At 42.6% G+C, this 14,446-nt stretch overlaps 1 protein-coding gene across 1 annotated transcript in view; it reads left to right on the forward strand.

Annotated features, from left to right (window-relative positions):
• Positions 1-2,620: 2,620 nt before the first annotated feature.
• The window catches only part of LOC135574087 (1,4-alpha-glucan-branching enzyme-like), a 109,456-nt gene continuing 97,630 nt past the window's right edge, over positions 2,621-14,446 (forward strand). Inside the window, exons 1-3 of the mRNA XM_065024964.1 lie at positions 2,621-2,780; positions 5,032-5,217; positions 8,003-8,187. Of these exons, the coding sequence (XP_064881036.1) occupies positions 2,621-2,780; positions 5,032-5,217; positions 8,003-8,187 (531 nt within the window). The remainder of the gene's footprint in view (positions 2,781-5,031; positions 5,218-8,002; positions 8,188-14,446) is intronic.

Below are 14,446 nucleotides of genomic sequence, written 5' to 3' on the forward strand. Positions count from 1 at the left end.
ACATATGTATTTAATGATGATTCCTTCGAATAGATACAAACTAATTATATTGGTTTATGAGAGGGTAAATGGTGGTTAAATCCCCCTGCGGTCGATGTCCTCGCCTCCGCGGAAATCTAATTAGCATAATACAAATATCCCCATACAAAATCTGTCGAGAGAGTTTGCATTGGAGCACTTCCTCATCTGAGGGGGAAAAGTGTCAGAGAGAGTGGTGTTTTCTGGGGGTTTTTTTTTGCATTGGATGTGTCTCAATCCACTGTCGCACTTCCTCATCTGAGGGGGAAAAGTGTCAGAGATAGAGTGGTGTTTTGTCAGACCATGAGGCATCCCAAGGTTTTTTTTTTGCATTGGATGTGTCTCAATCCACTGTCGCACTTCCTCATCTGAGGGGGAAAAGTGTCAGAGATAGAGTGGTGTTTTGTCAGACCATGAGGCATCCCAAGAATCGGTCTTACAAAATCGTCTGTAGCGATCCGAAACGATTATGACCTCTCTATGGAAAGGTGAGACTCTCACGAACATGTACATTTCTGTTGGTTTACTCTAGGACGCCCTCACAAGACTCGTCGGAAGGTCCCTCGGTACCAGTAAAAAAATAAAATAAATGGAAGTATAGTATATGGAAACTGTTAAGTGCCAAAAATGAGGGGTTAAATACATGTAGTTCTTATATCTCTAAGATATAGGACAGACACTTCAGAACAAACTTCATTTAGGAATGTTTTTTAGGGGGACTATCTGTTCCATGTAGTGAAACTGCATTTTTATGGGTTAATAGCAGTAAAGGCCAAATAATACAATTTTTCATCAAATAATTGTTTTATAACATTTTTGGGGGGATACTTCAAGTGGTCAGATTGCAAAATGATCCTTGGTATGACCTTCTTAAAGCAATTCATTGAACAGACCCCCTCCCCCGGTTTAGAAAACTACGCAGTATTTCGGTATTTTATGTATTATTTCTTACATTGTAAGCCCAGGAAATCTTAAGCGTTATTACATACAGCCGAGAATAAGTATTGTATATAAAGTGATGACAATTTCCCATCATTTCAACCAGGAATACAACTTTCCAGAAGCGAATCCTTTGTTCGGACCTCCACCCTGGCCATTAGATATGATACCAGAGGCCGACCCAAAACAACATCCCGCAGAAGAGGTAGACGGAGCAGCCTCCTGGTCAGACTTCGAAGGTGTGCACCACCACCCACCGCTTCCGAGTATTACTCGCCAATGTACAGTCTCTTGACAACAAAGTGGACAAAGTTAGGGCAAGGGTTGCCTTCCAGAGAGACGTCAGAGATGGTAACATTCTCTGCTTTATGGAAACATGGCTCTCTCGGGATGTGTTGTCCGAGTCGGTACAGCCACCAGGTTTCTTCATTTGTCGCGCCGGCAGAAACAAACATCTCTCTGGTAAGAAGAAGGGCGGGGGTGTTATGCTTCATGATTAACGTCTCATGGTTTTAAATCATAACAACATACAGAAACTCAAGTCCTTTTGTTCACCTGACCTAGAATTCCTTACAATCAAATGCCGACCGTATTATCTCCCAAGAGAATTCTCTTCGATTATAGTCACAGTCGTGTATATCCCCCCCAAGCAGACACCTCGACTGCCCTGAAAGAACTTCACTGGACTCTACGTAAACTGGAAACCACATATCCTGAGGCTGCATTTATTGTAGCTGGGGATTTTAACGAGGCTAATTTGAAAACGAGGCTACCTAATTTCTACCAGCACATTGACTGTAGCACCTGCATGGGCAATACACTGGATCACTGCTACTCTAACTTCCGCTATGCATGCAAGGCCCTCCCCCGCCCTCCATTCAGCAAATCCGACCATGACTCCATCTTGCTCCTACCATCCTATAGGCAAAAACTCAAACAGGATTTAGCCGTGACTAGAACCATTCAACGCTGGTCTGACCAATCGGAATCCAAGCTTCAAGATTGTTTTGATCACGTGGACTGGGAAATGTTCCGGGAAGCCTCAGAGAATAACATTGATTTATTCGCTGACTCGGAGGAGGAGGAGGAGAGAGAGAGGAGGAGGAGGAGGAGAGGACATACACAGAGGGAGAGGAGGAGGAGAGGACAGACACAGAGGGAGAGGAGGAGGAGGAGGAGGAGGAGGAGGAGGAGGAGAGAGGAGGAGGAGGAGGAGGACAGACACAGAGGGAGAGGAGGAGGAGAGGACAGACACAGAGGGAGAGGAGGAGGAGGAGGAGGAGAGGACAGACACAGAGGGAGAGGAGGAGGAGGAGAGAGAGGAGGAGGAGGAGAGGACATACACATAGGGAGAGGAGGAGGAGGAGGAGAGAGAGAGGAGGAGGAGGAGGAGAGGACATACACAGAGGGAGTGAGTTTATAAGGATTGCATTGGAGATGTTGTATCCACTTGTGACTATTAAAACTTACCCCAACTAGAAACCGTGGATAGATGGCGGCATTCGTGCAAAACTGAAAGCGCAAACCACCGCATTCAAGATGTGGGAAAGATGTCGGGAATATAAACAGCATAGTTATTCCCTATGCAAGGATATCAAACAAGCAAAATGTTTGTATATGGACAAAGTGGAGTCGCAAGTCAACGGCTCAGACACAGGCAATTATGGGCTACAAAAGGAAAACCAGCCATGTCGTGGACACCGACGACAGGCTTCCAGACAAACGAAACATCTTCTTTGCCCGCATGGAGGAGATTACTGTGTCACTGACCTGGCCTTCTACCAAGGACTGCGGGCTCCCCCCTCTCCTTCTCCGTGGCCAATGTGAGTAAGACATTTAAACGTGTTAGCCCTCGCAAGGCACGTGGCCCAAAGGCATCCCAGACAAACTAACCACCTTCCTCTTTCCCTAGCTGCGTCAGGCTTCCAGACAAACTAAACACCTTCTTTCCCTAGCCGCGTCCTCAGTATATTTGCACATTGGGTCAATACAACTGCATCAGACAACATACATTCACACCAGCACTGTTATTTAACTCTTTCTCCTCCTACCCATTCGCTTCCCAGTCTGCTGTCCCCACATGCTTCAAGATGGCCACCATTGTTCCCGTACCAAACGGTCAAAGATAACTGAACTAAAGGACTCCACGTAGCACTCACTTCTGTCATCATGAAGTGCTTTGAGAGACAAGTCAAGGATCATATCACCTCTACCTTACCTGACACCCTAGACCCACTTCAGTTTGCTTACCGCCCCAATAGGTCCACAGATGATGTGATCGCCATCACACTACACACTGCCCTATCCCATCTGGACAAGGGGAATACATATGTAAGAATGTTGTTCATTGACTACAGCTCAGCATTCAACACTATAGTACCCTCAAGCTCGTCATCAAGCTCGAGACCCTGGGTCTCCACCCCCTCCCTATGTAATTGTGTCCTGGACTTTCTGACGGGCCGCCACCAGGTGGTGAAGGCAGAAAACAACATCTCCACTTCGCTGATCCTCAACACCTGGGGCACCACAAGGGTGTGTGCTCAGCCCTCTCCTGTACTTCCTGTTCACCCATGACTGCGTGGACACACGCCTCAATCACCAAGTTTGCAGACGACACAACAGTAGTGCGCTTGATTACCAACAACGACGAGACGGCCTACAGGGAGGAGGTGAGGGGCACTCGGAATGTGGTGTCAGGAAAACAACCTCTCACTCAACGTCCACCAAACAAAGGAGATGATCGTGGACTTCAGGAAACAGCAGAGGGAGCACCGCCCTACCCACATTGACGGAACAGTAGTGGAGAAGGTGGAAAGTGTTAAGTTCCTCGGTGTACACATCACAGACAAGCTGAAATGGTCCACCCACACAGACAACGTGGTGAAGAAGGCGCAACAGCATCTCTTCAACTTCAGGAGGCTGAAGAAATTCGGCTTGTCACCCAAAACCCTCACAAACTTTTACAGATGCACAATTGAAAGCATCCTGTTGGGCTGTATCACCGCCTGGTACGGCAACTGCACCGCCATCAACCGCAAGGCTCTCCAGAGGGTGGTGCGGTCTGCCCAACAGAGCACCGGGGGCAAACTACCTGCCCTCCAGGACACCTACACCACCCGATGTCACAGGAAGGCCAAAAAGATCATCAAGGACAACAACCACCCGAGCCACTGCCTGTTCACCCCTCTACCATCCAAAAGGCGAGGCCAGTACAGGTGCATCAAAGCGGGGACCTAGAGACTGAAAATACAGCTTCAATCTCAAGGCCATTAGACTGTTAAACAGCCATCACTAACACAGAGACACTGTTGCCTACATACAGACTCAATCATTAGCCACTTAAATAAATCGATCACTAAGGCACTTTAAATAATGCCATTTTAATCATGTTTACATATCTTACATTACTCATCTCATGTGTATATACTGTAATTTATACCATCTATTGCATCTTGCCTATGTCGCTCGGTCATCACTCATGCATATATTTATATGCACATATTCTTATTCCATCCCTTTAGATTTGTGTGTATAAGGTAGTTGTTGTGGTATTGTTAGATTCCTTGTTAGATATTACTGCAACTGTCGGGAACTAGAAGCACAAGCATTTCGCTACACTCACATTGACATCTGCTAACCATGTGTATGTGACCAATAACATTTGGTTTGATTTGACAGGGCTGTTTAGTGCCATAAATAATGGGTTACGTACATGGAGAAGAAATTACAAAATTTTCCTGATCTGTCTTATATCTCTGATATTCAGACCCCTTGACTTTTTTTCCACATTTTGTTATGTTACAGACTTATTTTAAAATTAAATTGTTTTTTTCTCCCCTCATCAATCGATACACTAAACCCATAATAACAAAACAAAAACATGTTTTTAGAAATGTTTGCAAATGCGTTTAAAATTTTTAAAAACGGGTGAAATTTGCATAAGTATTGAGATCCTTTACTCAGTACTTTGTTGAAGCACCTTTGGCAGCGATTACTGCCTTGAGTCTTCTTGGGTATAACACTACTAGCTTGGCACACCTGTATTTGGGGAGTTTCTCTCATTCTTCTCTGCAGATCCTCTCAAGCTCTGTCAGGTTCGTTGGGGAGCGTCACTGCACAGCTGTTTTCAGGCCTCTCAAGAGATGTTCGACCGGTTTCAAGACGATCTGGCTGGGCCACTCAAGGACATTGAGATACTTGTCCCGAAGCCACTCCTGCGTTGTCTTGGCTGTGTGCTTAGGGTTCTTGTCCTGTTGGAAGGTGAACCTTTGGCCCAGTTTTAGGTCCTGAGTGCTCTGGAGTAGGTTTTCTTCAACAATCTCTCTGTACTTTGCTCTGTTCATCTTTCCCTTGACCCTGACTAGTCTCCCAGTCCCTGCCACTGAAGAATATCCCTATAGCATGATGCTGCCACCACCATGCTTCACCGTAGGGATTGTGTCAGGTTTCCTCCAGACGTGACGCTTGGCATTCAGGCCAAAGAGTTCAATCTTGTTTCTCATGGTCTGAGAGTCCTTTAGGTGCCTTTTGGCAAACTCCAAGCGTGCTATCATGTGCCTTTTACTCAAGTGTGGCTTCCGTCTGTCCATTACGATAAAGGCCTGATTGGTCGAGTGCTGCAGAGGTGATTGTCCTTCTGGAAGGTTTTCCCATCTTCACAGGGGAACTCTGGAGCTTTATCAGAGTGACCATCGGGTTCTTGGTCACCTTCCTAACCAAGGCTCTTCTCCCCCGATTGCTCAGTTTGACCGGGTAAGAGTCTTTGTGGTTCCAAACGTCTTCCATTTAAGAATGATGGAGGCCACTGTGTTCAATGCTGCAGACGTTTTGGGGGTTCACTTCCCCCTCGACACAATCCTGTCTCAGAGCTCTACAGACAATTCCTTCGACCTCATGGCTTGGTTTTTGCTCTGACATGCACTGTCAACTGTGGGACATTATATAGACAGGTTTGTGTCTTTCCAAATCATGTCCAGTCAATTGAATTTACCACAGGTGGGCCCCAATCAAGTTGTAGAAACATCTCAAGGATGATCAATGGAAACAGGATGCACCTGAGATCAATTTCACATCTCATTGCAAAGGGTCTGAATACTTACGTAAATACGGTGTTTTTTGGGGTTTTTTTGCAAACATTTCTAAAAACCTGTTTTCACTTGGTCGTTATGGGGTTTTGTGTGTAGATTGATGAGGTAAAATATATAATTTAATCCATTTTAGAATAAAGAAAAAAAAAAAAAAGTCAAGTCAAGGGGTCTGAATACTTATGTAAATAAGTCAAGGGGTCTGAATACTTATGTAAATAAGTCAAGGGGTCTGAATACCTGTGTAAATAAGTCAAGGGGTCTGAATACTTGTGTAAATAAGTCAAGGGGTCTGAATACTTGTGTAAATAAGTCAAGGGGTCTGAATACTTATGTAAATAAGTCAAGGGGTCTGAATACCTGTGTAAATAAGTCAAGGGGTCTGAATACTTGTGTAAATAAGTCAAGGGGTCTGAATACTTTCTGAATGCACTGTAGGACAGACACTTCAGAACAAACTTCCTTTAGATTATTTGGTGGACTCTGCAGTAAGGACTATCTGTTATTCAATGTGTTTCTATTGGCTAATAGCAGTAAGGACTATCTGTTATTCAATGTGTTTCTATTGGCTAATAGCAGTAAGGCCTCTTATTCAATGTGTTTCTATTGGCTAATAGCAGTAAGGCCTATCTGTTATTCAATGTGTTTCTATTGGCTAATAGCAGTAAGGACTATCTGTTATTCAATGTGTTTCTATTGGCTAATAGCAGTAAGGACTATCTGTTATTCAATGTGTTTCTATTGGCTAATAGCAGTAAGGACTATCTGTTATTCAATGTGTTTCTATTGGCTAATAGCAGTAAGGACTCTGTTATTCAATGTGTTTCTATTGGCTAATAGCAGTAAGGACTATCTGTTATTCAATGTGTTTCTATTGGCTAATAGCAGTAAGGACTATCTGTTATTCAATGTGTTTCTATTGGCTAATAGCAGTAAGGACTATCTGTTATTCAATGTGTTTCTATTGGCTAATAGCAGTAAGGACTATCTGTTATTCAATGTGTTTCTATTGGCTAATAGCAGTAAGGACTATCTGTTGTTCAATGTGTTTCTATTGGCTAATAGCAGTAAGGACTATCTGTTATTCAATGTGTTTCTATTGGCTAATAGCAGTAAGGACTATCTGTTATTCAATGTGTTTCTATTGGCTAATAGCAGTAAGGACTATCTGTTATTCAATGTGTTTCTATTGGCTAATAGCAGTAAGGACTATCTGTTATTCAATGTGTTTCTATGGGCTAATAGCAGTAAGGACTATCTGTTATTCTGTTAATTCATCTGTTATTCAATGTGTTTCTATGGGCTAATAGCAGTAAGGACTATCTGTTATTCAATGTGTTTCTATGGGCTAATAGCAGTAAGGACTATCTGTTATTCAATGTGTTTCTATTGGCTAATAGCAGTAAGGACTATCTGTTATTCAATGTGTTTCTATTGGCTAATAGCAGTAAGGACTATCTGTTATTCAATGTGTTTCTATGGGCTAATAGCAGTAAGGACTATCTGTTATTCAATGTGTTTCTATTGGCTAATAGCAGTAAGGCTATCTGTTATTCAATGTGTTTCTATTGGCTAGTAGCAGTAAGGCTAAATGTTTTTTTCATTAAATATATTTGTTTAAATACTTCAAGCGGTCTTAAAATTCAACATCAAACATCAAAATGATCCTTGGTTTGAAAACCTACAGATGAGTAGAACTCCCCTCCCCCAGTTTAGACAGGGCTTAGACTGTAATGGGTTAATGCTTCTATTTTGGGTAAAACTGTTGAAATAAGCTCATGAGGCATTTCCAAATTATATTCTTCAAGAATTAATGGCTATATATATATATCATTAATTTAAACGTTTAAAAAATAAATGGATGTACCAATCTCCCCTTTAAACATTCCCTAATAAACATGTCTTTTTTTCATATTTTTTCATATTTTTTAAATAGATGATTTTGTGTGTTTTTTCTTCAGGTAATGAGTTCGGCCACCCAGAGTGGCTGGACTTCCCTAGGAAGGGTAATAATGAGAGTTATCACTACGCCAGGCGTCAGTACAACCTGCTGGACACTGACCACCTCCGTTACAAACAGCTCTATAACTTTGACCGGGACATGAACCGTACCGAGGACAAGTACGGCTGGCTGGCTGCACCACCGGTAAGGAAGCACACACACGCACACACTCACACACACACACACACACACGCTCACACACACACGCTCACACACACACGCTCACACACACACGCTCACACACACGCTCACACACACACGCTCACACACGCTCACACACACACACGCTCACACACACACACATACGCTCACACACACACAGCTGCATGCACGCTCACACACACACACACAGCTGCATGCACGCTCACACACACACACACAGCTGCATGCACGCTCACACACACACTGAGGAAAAATATGACTGCCTGGTTGTAGCATCCCTAAGGACACACAGTTCCATGCAGATATATACCCACAGTCAGCCACAGTCGGCCACAGTCGGCCACAGTCGGCCACAGTCGGCCACAGTCGGCCACAGTCGCCCACAGTCGGCCACAGTCGCCCACAGTCAGCCCTCTACTTCTTTTACATTTGTGTGTTCAGTATATCCACGACACATATATTTCCTGTCCATTTCCTTTCCTTTCTGCACCAGTGAAAACAGGCAGATACCTTCTGTCATCCCCACATGGAGGCAGACAGACAGACAGACAGACAGACAGATACCTTCTGTCATCCCTAACCCTATTCCCACATGGAGGAGGCAGACAGACAGACAGACAGATACCTTCTGTCATCCCTAACCCTATTCCCACATGGAGGAGGCAGACAGACAGACAGATACCTTCTGTCATCCCTAACCCTATTCCCACATGGAGGAGGCAGACAGAGAGACAGATACCTTCTGTCATCCCTTACCCTATTCCCACATGGAGGAGGCAGACAGACAGACAGATACCTTCTGTCATCCCCACATGGAGGAGGCAGACAGACAGACAGATACCTTCTGTCATCCCTAACCCTATTCCCACATGGAGGAGGCAGACAGACAGGCAGATACCTTCTGTCATCCCTTACCCTATTCCCACATGGAGGAGGCAGACAGACAGGCAGACAGACAGATACCTTCTGTCATCCCTTACCCTATTCCCACATGGAGGAGGCAGACAGACAGGCAGACAGACAGATACCTTCTGTCATCCCTAACCCTATTCCCACATGGAGGAGGCAGGCGGACAGTCAGGCAGGCGGACAGTCAGGCAGGCGGACAGTCAGGCAGGCGGACAGTCAGGCAGGCGGACAGTCAGGCAGGCAGACAGACAGACAGACAGACAGACAGACAGACAGACAGACAGACAGACAGACAGACAGGGAGGGAGGGAGGGGGAGGGTGGAGGACAGGCAGACAGACAGACAGACAGACAGACAGACAGACAGACAGACAGACAGACAGACAGACAGACAGACAGACAGACAGACAGACAGACAGACAGGGAGGGTGGAGGACAGGCAGACAGACAGACAGACAGACAGACAGACAGACAGACAGACAGACAGGGAGGGTGGAGGACAGGCAGACAGACAGACAGACAGACAGACAGACAGACAGACAGACAGACAGACAGACAGGGAGGGTGGAGGACAGGCAGACAGACAAGAACACAGACATGTTGTTACTCTTCCTGGGTTCCAACACAAATCATTAAACATGACATAATACAGAACATTAATAGACAAGAACAGCTCAAAGACAGAACTACATACATTTAAAATGGTACACATAGCCTACACACACTAGATGTGTATGTGGACATCTGCTATCAAACATCTCATTCCAAAATCATGGGCATTAATATGGAGTTGGTCCTCCCTTTGCTGCTATAACAGCCTCCACTCTTCTGGGAATGTTTTCCACTAGATGTTGGAACATTGCTGCTATAACAGCCTCCACTCTTCTGGGAAGGTTTTCCACTAGATGTTGGAACATTGCTGCTATAACAGCCTCCACTCTTCTGGGAAGGTTTTCCACTAGACAGACAGAACAGACAGCTATAACAGCCTCCACTCTTCTGGGAATGTTTTCCACTAGGAACATTGCTGCTATAACAGCCTCCACTCTTCTGGGAAGGTTTTCCACTAGATGTTGGAACATTGGCAGTTTTCCACTAGATGTTGGAACATTGCTGCTATAACAGAACTCACAGACTAGATGTTGGAACATTGCTGCTATAACAGCCTCCACTCTTCTGGGTTTTCCAAGATGTTGGAACATTGCTGCTTAAACATGACATAGATGTTGGAACATTGCTGCTATAACATTAATGGGAAGTTTTCCACTAGATGTTGGAACATTGCTGCTATAACAGCCTCCACTCTTCTGGGAAGGCTTTCCACTAGATGTTGGAACATTGCTGCTTAAAGCCTCCATGGCTTTCCACTAGATGTTGGAACATTGCTGCTACACAGTCACTAGCTTTGTAGATGTTGGACATCTGCTATCAAACATCTTCATTCCAAAAACATTGCTGGCACTCTTTGGGAAGGTTTTCCACTAGATGTTGGAACATTGCTGCTTGCCTACACTCTTCTGGGAAGGCTTTCCACTAGATGTTGGAACATTGCTGCTATAACAGCCTCCACTCTTCTGGGAAGGCTTTCCACTAGATGTTGGAACATTGCTACTATAACAGCCTCCAGTCTTCTGGGAAGGCTTTCCACTAGATGTTGGAACATTGCTGCTATAACAGCCTACAGTCTTCTGGGAAGGCTTTCCACTAGATGTTGGAACATTGCTGCTATAACAGCCTCCAGTCTTCTGGGAAGGCTTTCCACTAGATGTTGGAACATTGCTGCTATAACAGCCTCCACTCTTCTGGGAAGGTTTTCCACTAGATGTTGGAACATTGCTGCTATAACAGCCTACACTCTTCTGGGAAGGCTTTCCACTAGATGTTGGAACATTGCTGCTATAACAGCCTCCAGTCTTCTGGGAAGGCTTTCCACTAGATGTTGGAACATTGCTGCTATAACAGCCTCCAGTCTTCTGGGAAGGCTTTCCACTAGATGTTGGAACATTGCAGCGGGGACTGGCTTCCTTTCAGCCATGAGCATTGGTGAGGTCGGGCACTGATGTTAGGCAATTAGGCTTGGCTCTGTGCAGGCCAATCAAGTTCTTCCACACCAACCTCACTTTGTGCACGGCGGCGTTGTCATGCTGAAAGTAACGTTCTGCTGAAAACCAGATTTGTCCGTCGTACTGCCAGATGGTGAAGTGGGATCCATCACTCCAGAGAGCGCGTTTACATTTCTCCAGAAAACCCATTTCATGAAGCTCCCGACAAACAGTTATTGTGCTGACGTTGCTTCCAGAGGCCGTTAGGAACTCGGTAGTGAGTGTTGCAACCGAGGACAGACGATATTTATGCACTACTCGCTTCAGCACTCAGTGGTTCCATTCTGTGAGCTTGTGTGGCCTACCACTTCGCGGATGAGACGTTGTTGCTCCTAGACGTTTCCACTTCACAATAACAGCACTTACAGTTGACCAGGGCAGCTCTAACAGGGCAAACATTTGACAAACTGACTTTTTTGAAAGGTGACATCCTATGACGGTGCCACGTTGAACGTCACTGAGCTCTTCAGTAAGGCCATTCTACAGCCAATGTTTGTCTATGGAGATTGCATGGCTGTGGTCGATTTTATACACCCGTCAGCAACGCGTGTGACTGAAATAGCCGAATCCACTAATTTGAAGGGCTGTCCACATACTTTTGTATATACAGCGCCTTGTATATACTGCTACTACTATTGTTACTGTTACTGCTACTACTATTGTTACTGTTACCACTACTACTACTGTTACTGCTGCTACTACTGTTACTATTACTAGTACTACTATTGTTACTGTTACTACCATTGTTACTACTACTACTATTGTTACTGTTACTGCTGCTACTACTGTTACTATTACTACTACTACTATTGTTACTGTTACTAACATTGTTACTGCTACTACTATTGTTACTGTTACTGCTACTACTATTGTTACTGCTACTACTATTGTTACTGCTACTACTATTGTTACTGCTACTACTATTGTTACTGCTACTACTAGTGTTACTGTTACTACTACTACTATTGTTACTGCTACTACTACTACTAGTGTTACTGTTACTACTACTACTGTTGTTACTGTTACTACTATTGTTACTGTTACTACTAGTGTTACTGTTACTACTAGTGTTACTGTTACTACTAGTGTTACTGTTACTACCATTGTTACTGTTACTGCTACTTCTATTGTTACTGTTACTACTATTGTTACTGTTACTACTATTGTTACTGTTACTACTATTGTTACTACTACTACTATTGTTACTGCTACTACCATTGTTACTGCTACTACTATTGTTACTGTTACTACCATTGTTACTGTTACTGTTACTGCTACTTCTATTGTTACTGTTACTACTATTGTTACTGTTACTACTAGTGTTACTGTTACTACTAGTGTTACTGTTACTACCATTGTTACTGTTACTACTATTGTTACTGCTACTACTATTGTTACTGCTACTACTAGTGTTACTGTTACTGCTACTACTATTGTTACTGTTACTACCATTGTTACTGTTACTGCTACTACTATTGTTACTGCTACTACTATTGTTACTGCTACTACTATTGTTACTGCTACTACTAGTGTTACTGTTACTACTACTATTGTTACTGCTACTACTACTACTAGTGTTACTGTTACTACTACTACTGTTGTTACTGTTACTAATATTGTTACTGTTACTACTAGTGTTACTGTTACTACTAGTGTTACTGTTACTACTACTACTATTGTTACTGTTACTACCACTACTACTACTATTGTTACTGTTACTACTACTACTATTCTTACTGTTACTACTATTGTTACTGCTACTACTACTACTATTGTTACTGCTACTACTACTACTATTGTTACTGTTACTACTACTACTATTGTTACTGCTACTACTATTGTTACTGCTACTACTATTGTTACTGCTACTACTAGTGTTACTGTTACTACTACTACTATTGTTACTGCTACTACTATTGTTACTGCTACTACTAGTGTTACTGTTACTACTACTACTATTGTTACTGCTACTACTATTGTTACAAATACTACTATTGTTACTGTTACTACTACTACTATTGTTACTACTACTACTATTGTTACTGTTACTACTACTACTATTGTTACTGTTACTACTACTACTATTGTTACTGTTACTACTACTACTATTGTTACTGCTACTACTACTACTATTGTTACTGCTACTACTACTACTATTGTTACTGTTACTACTACTACTACTATTGTTACTGTTACTGCTACTACTATTGTTACTGTTACTGCTACTACTATTGTTACTGCTACTACTACTACTATTTTACTGCTACTACTACTACTATTGTTACTGTTACTGCTACTACTATTGTTACTGTTACTGCTACTACAATTGTTACTGTTACAACTACTACTGTTGTTACTGTTACTGCTACTACAATTGTTACTGTTACTACTACTACTATTGTTACTGCTACTACTACTACTATTGTTACTGTTACTACTACTACTATTGTTACTGCTACTGCTACTACAATTGTTACTGTTACTGCTACTACTATTGTTACTGCTACTACTACTACTATTGTTACTGTTACTACTACTACTATTGTTACTGCTACTAATACTACTATTGCTACTGCTACTACTAGTGTTACTGTTACAACTACTACTATTGTTACTGTTACTGCTACTACAATTGTTACTGTTACTGCTACTACTATTGTTACTGCTACTACTACTACTATTGTTACTGTTACTACTACTACTATTGTTACTGCTACTAATACTACTATTGTTACTGCTTCTACTACTACTATTGTTACTGTTACTACTACTACCATTGTTACTGCTACTACTATTGTTACTGTTACTGCTACTACTATTGTTACTGCTACTACTATTGTTACTGCTACTACTAGTGTTACTGTTACTACTACTACTATTGTTACTGCTACTACTACTACTAGTGTTACTGTTACTACTACTACTGTTGTTACTGTTACTAATATTGTTACTGTTACTACTAGTGTTACTGTTACTACTAGTGTTACTGTTACTACTACTACTATTGTTACTGTTACTACCACTACTACTACTATTGTTACTGTTACTGCTACTACTATTGTTACTGCTACTACTACTACTATTGTTACTGCTACTACTACTACTATTGTTACTGTTACTACTACTACTATTGTTACTGCTACTACTATTGTTACAAATACTACTATTGTTACTGTTACTACTACTACTATTGTTACTGTTACTACTACTACTATTGTTACTGTTACTACT

Source organism: Oncorhynchus nerka, linkage group LG11, assembly GCF_034236695.1.
Source record: "Oncorhynchus nerka isolate Pitt River linkage group LG11, Oner_Uvic_2.0, whole genome shotgun sequence".
In the NCBI taxonomy this organism is placed as follows: Eukaryota; Metazoa; Chordata; class Actinopteri; order Salmoniformes; family Salmonidae; genus Oncorhynchus; species Oncorhynchus nerka.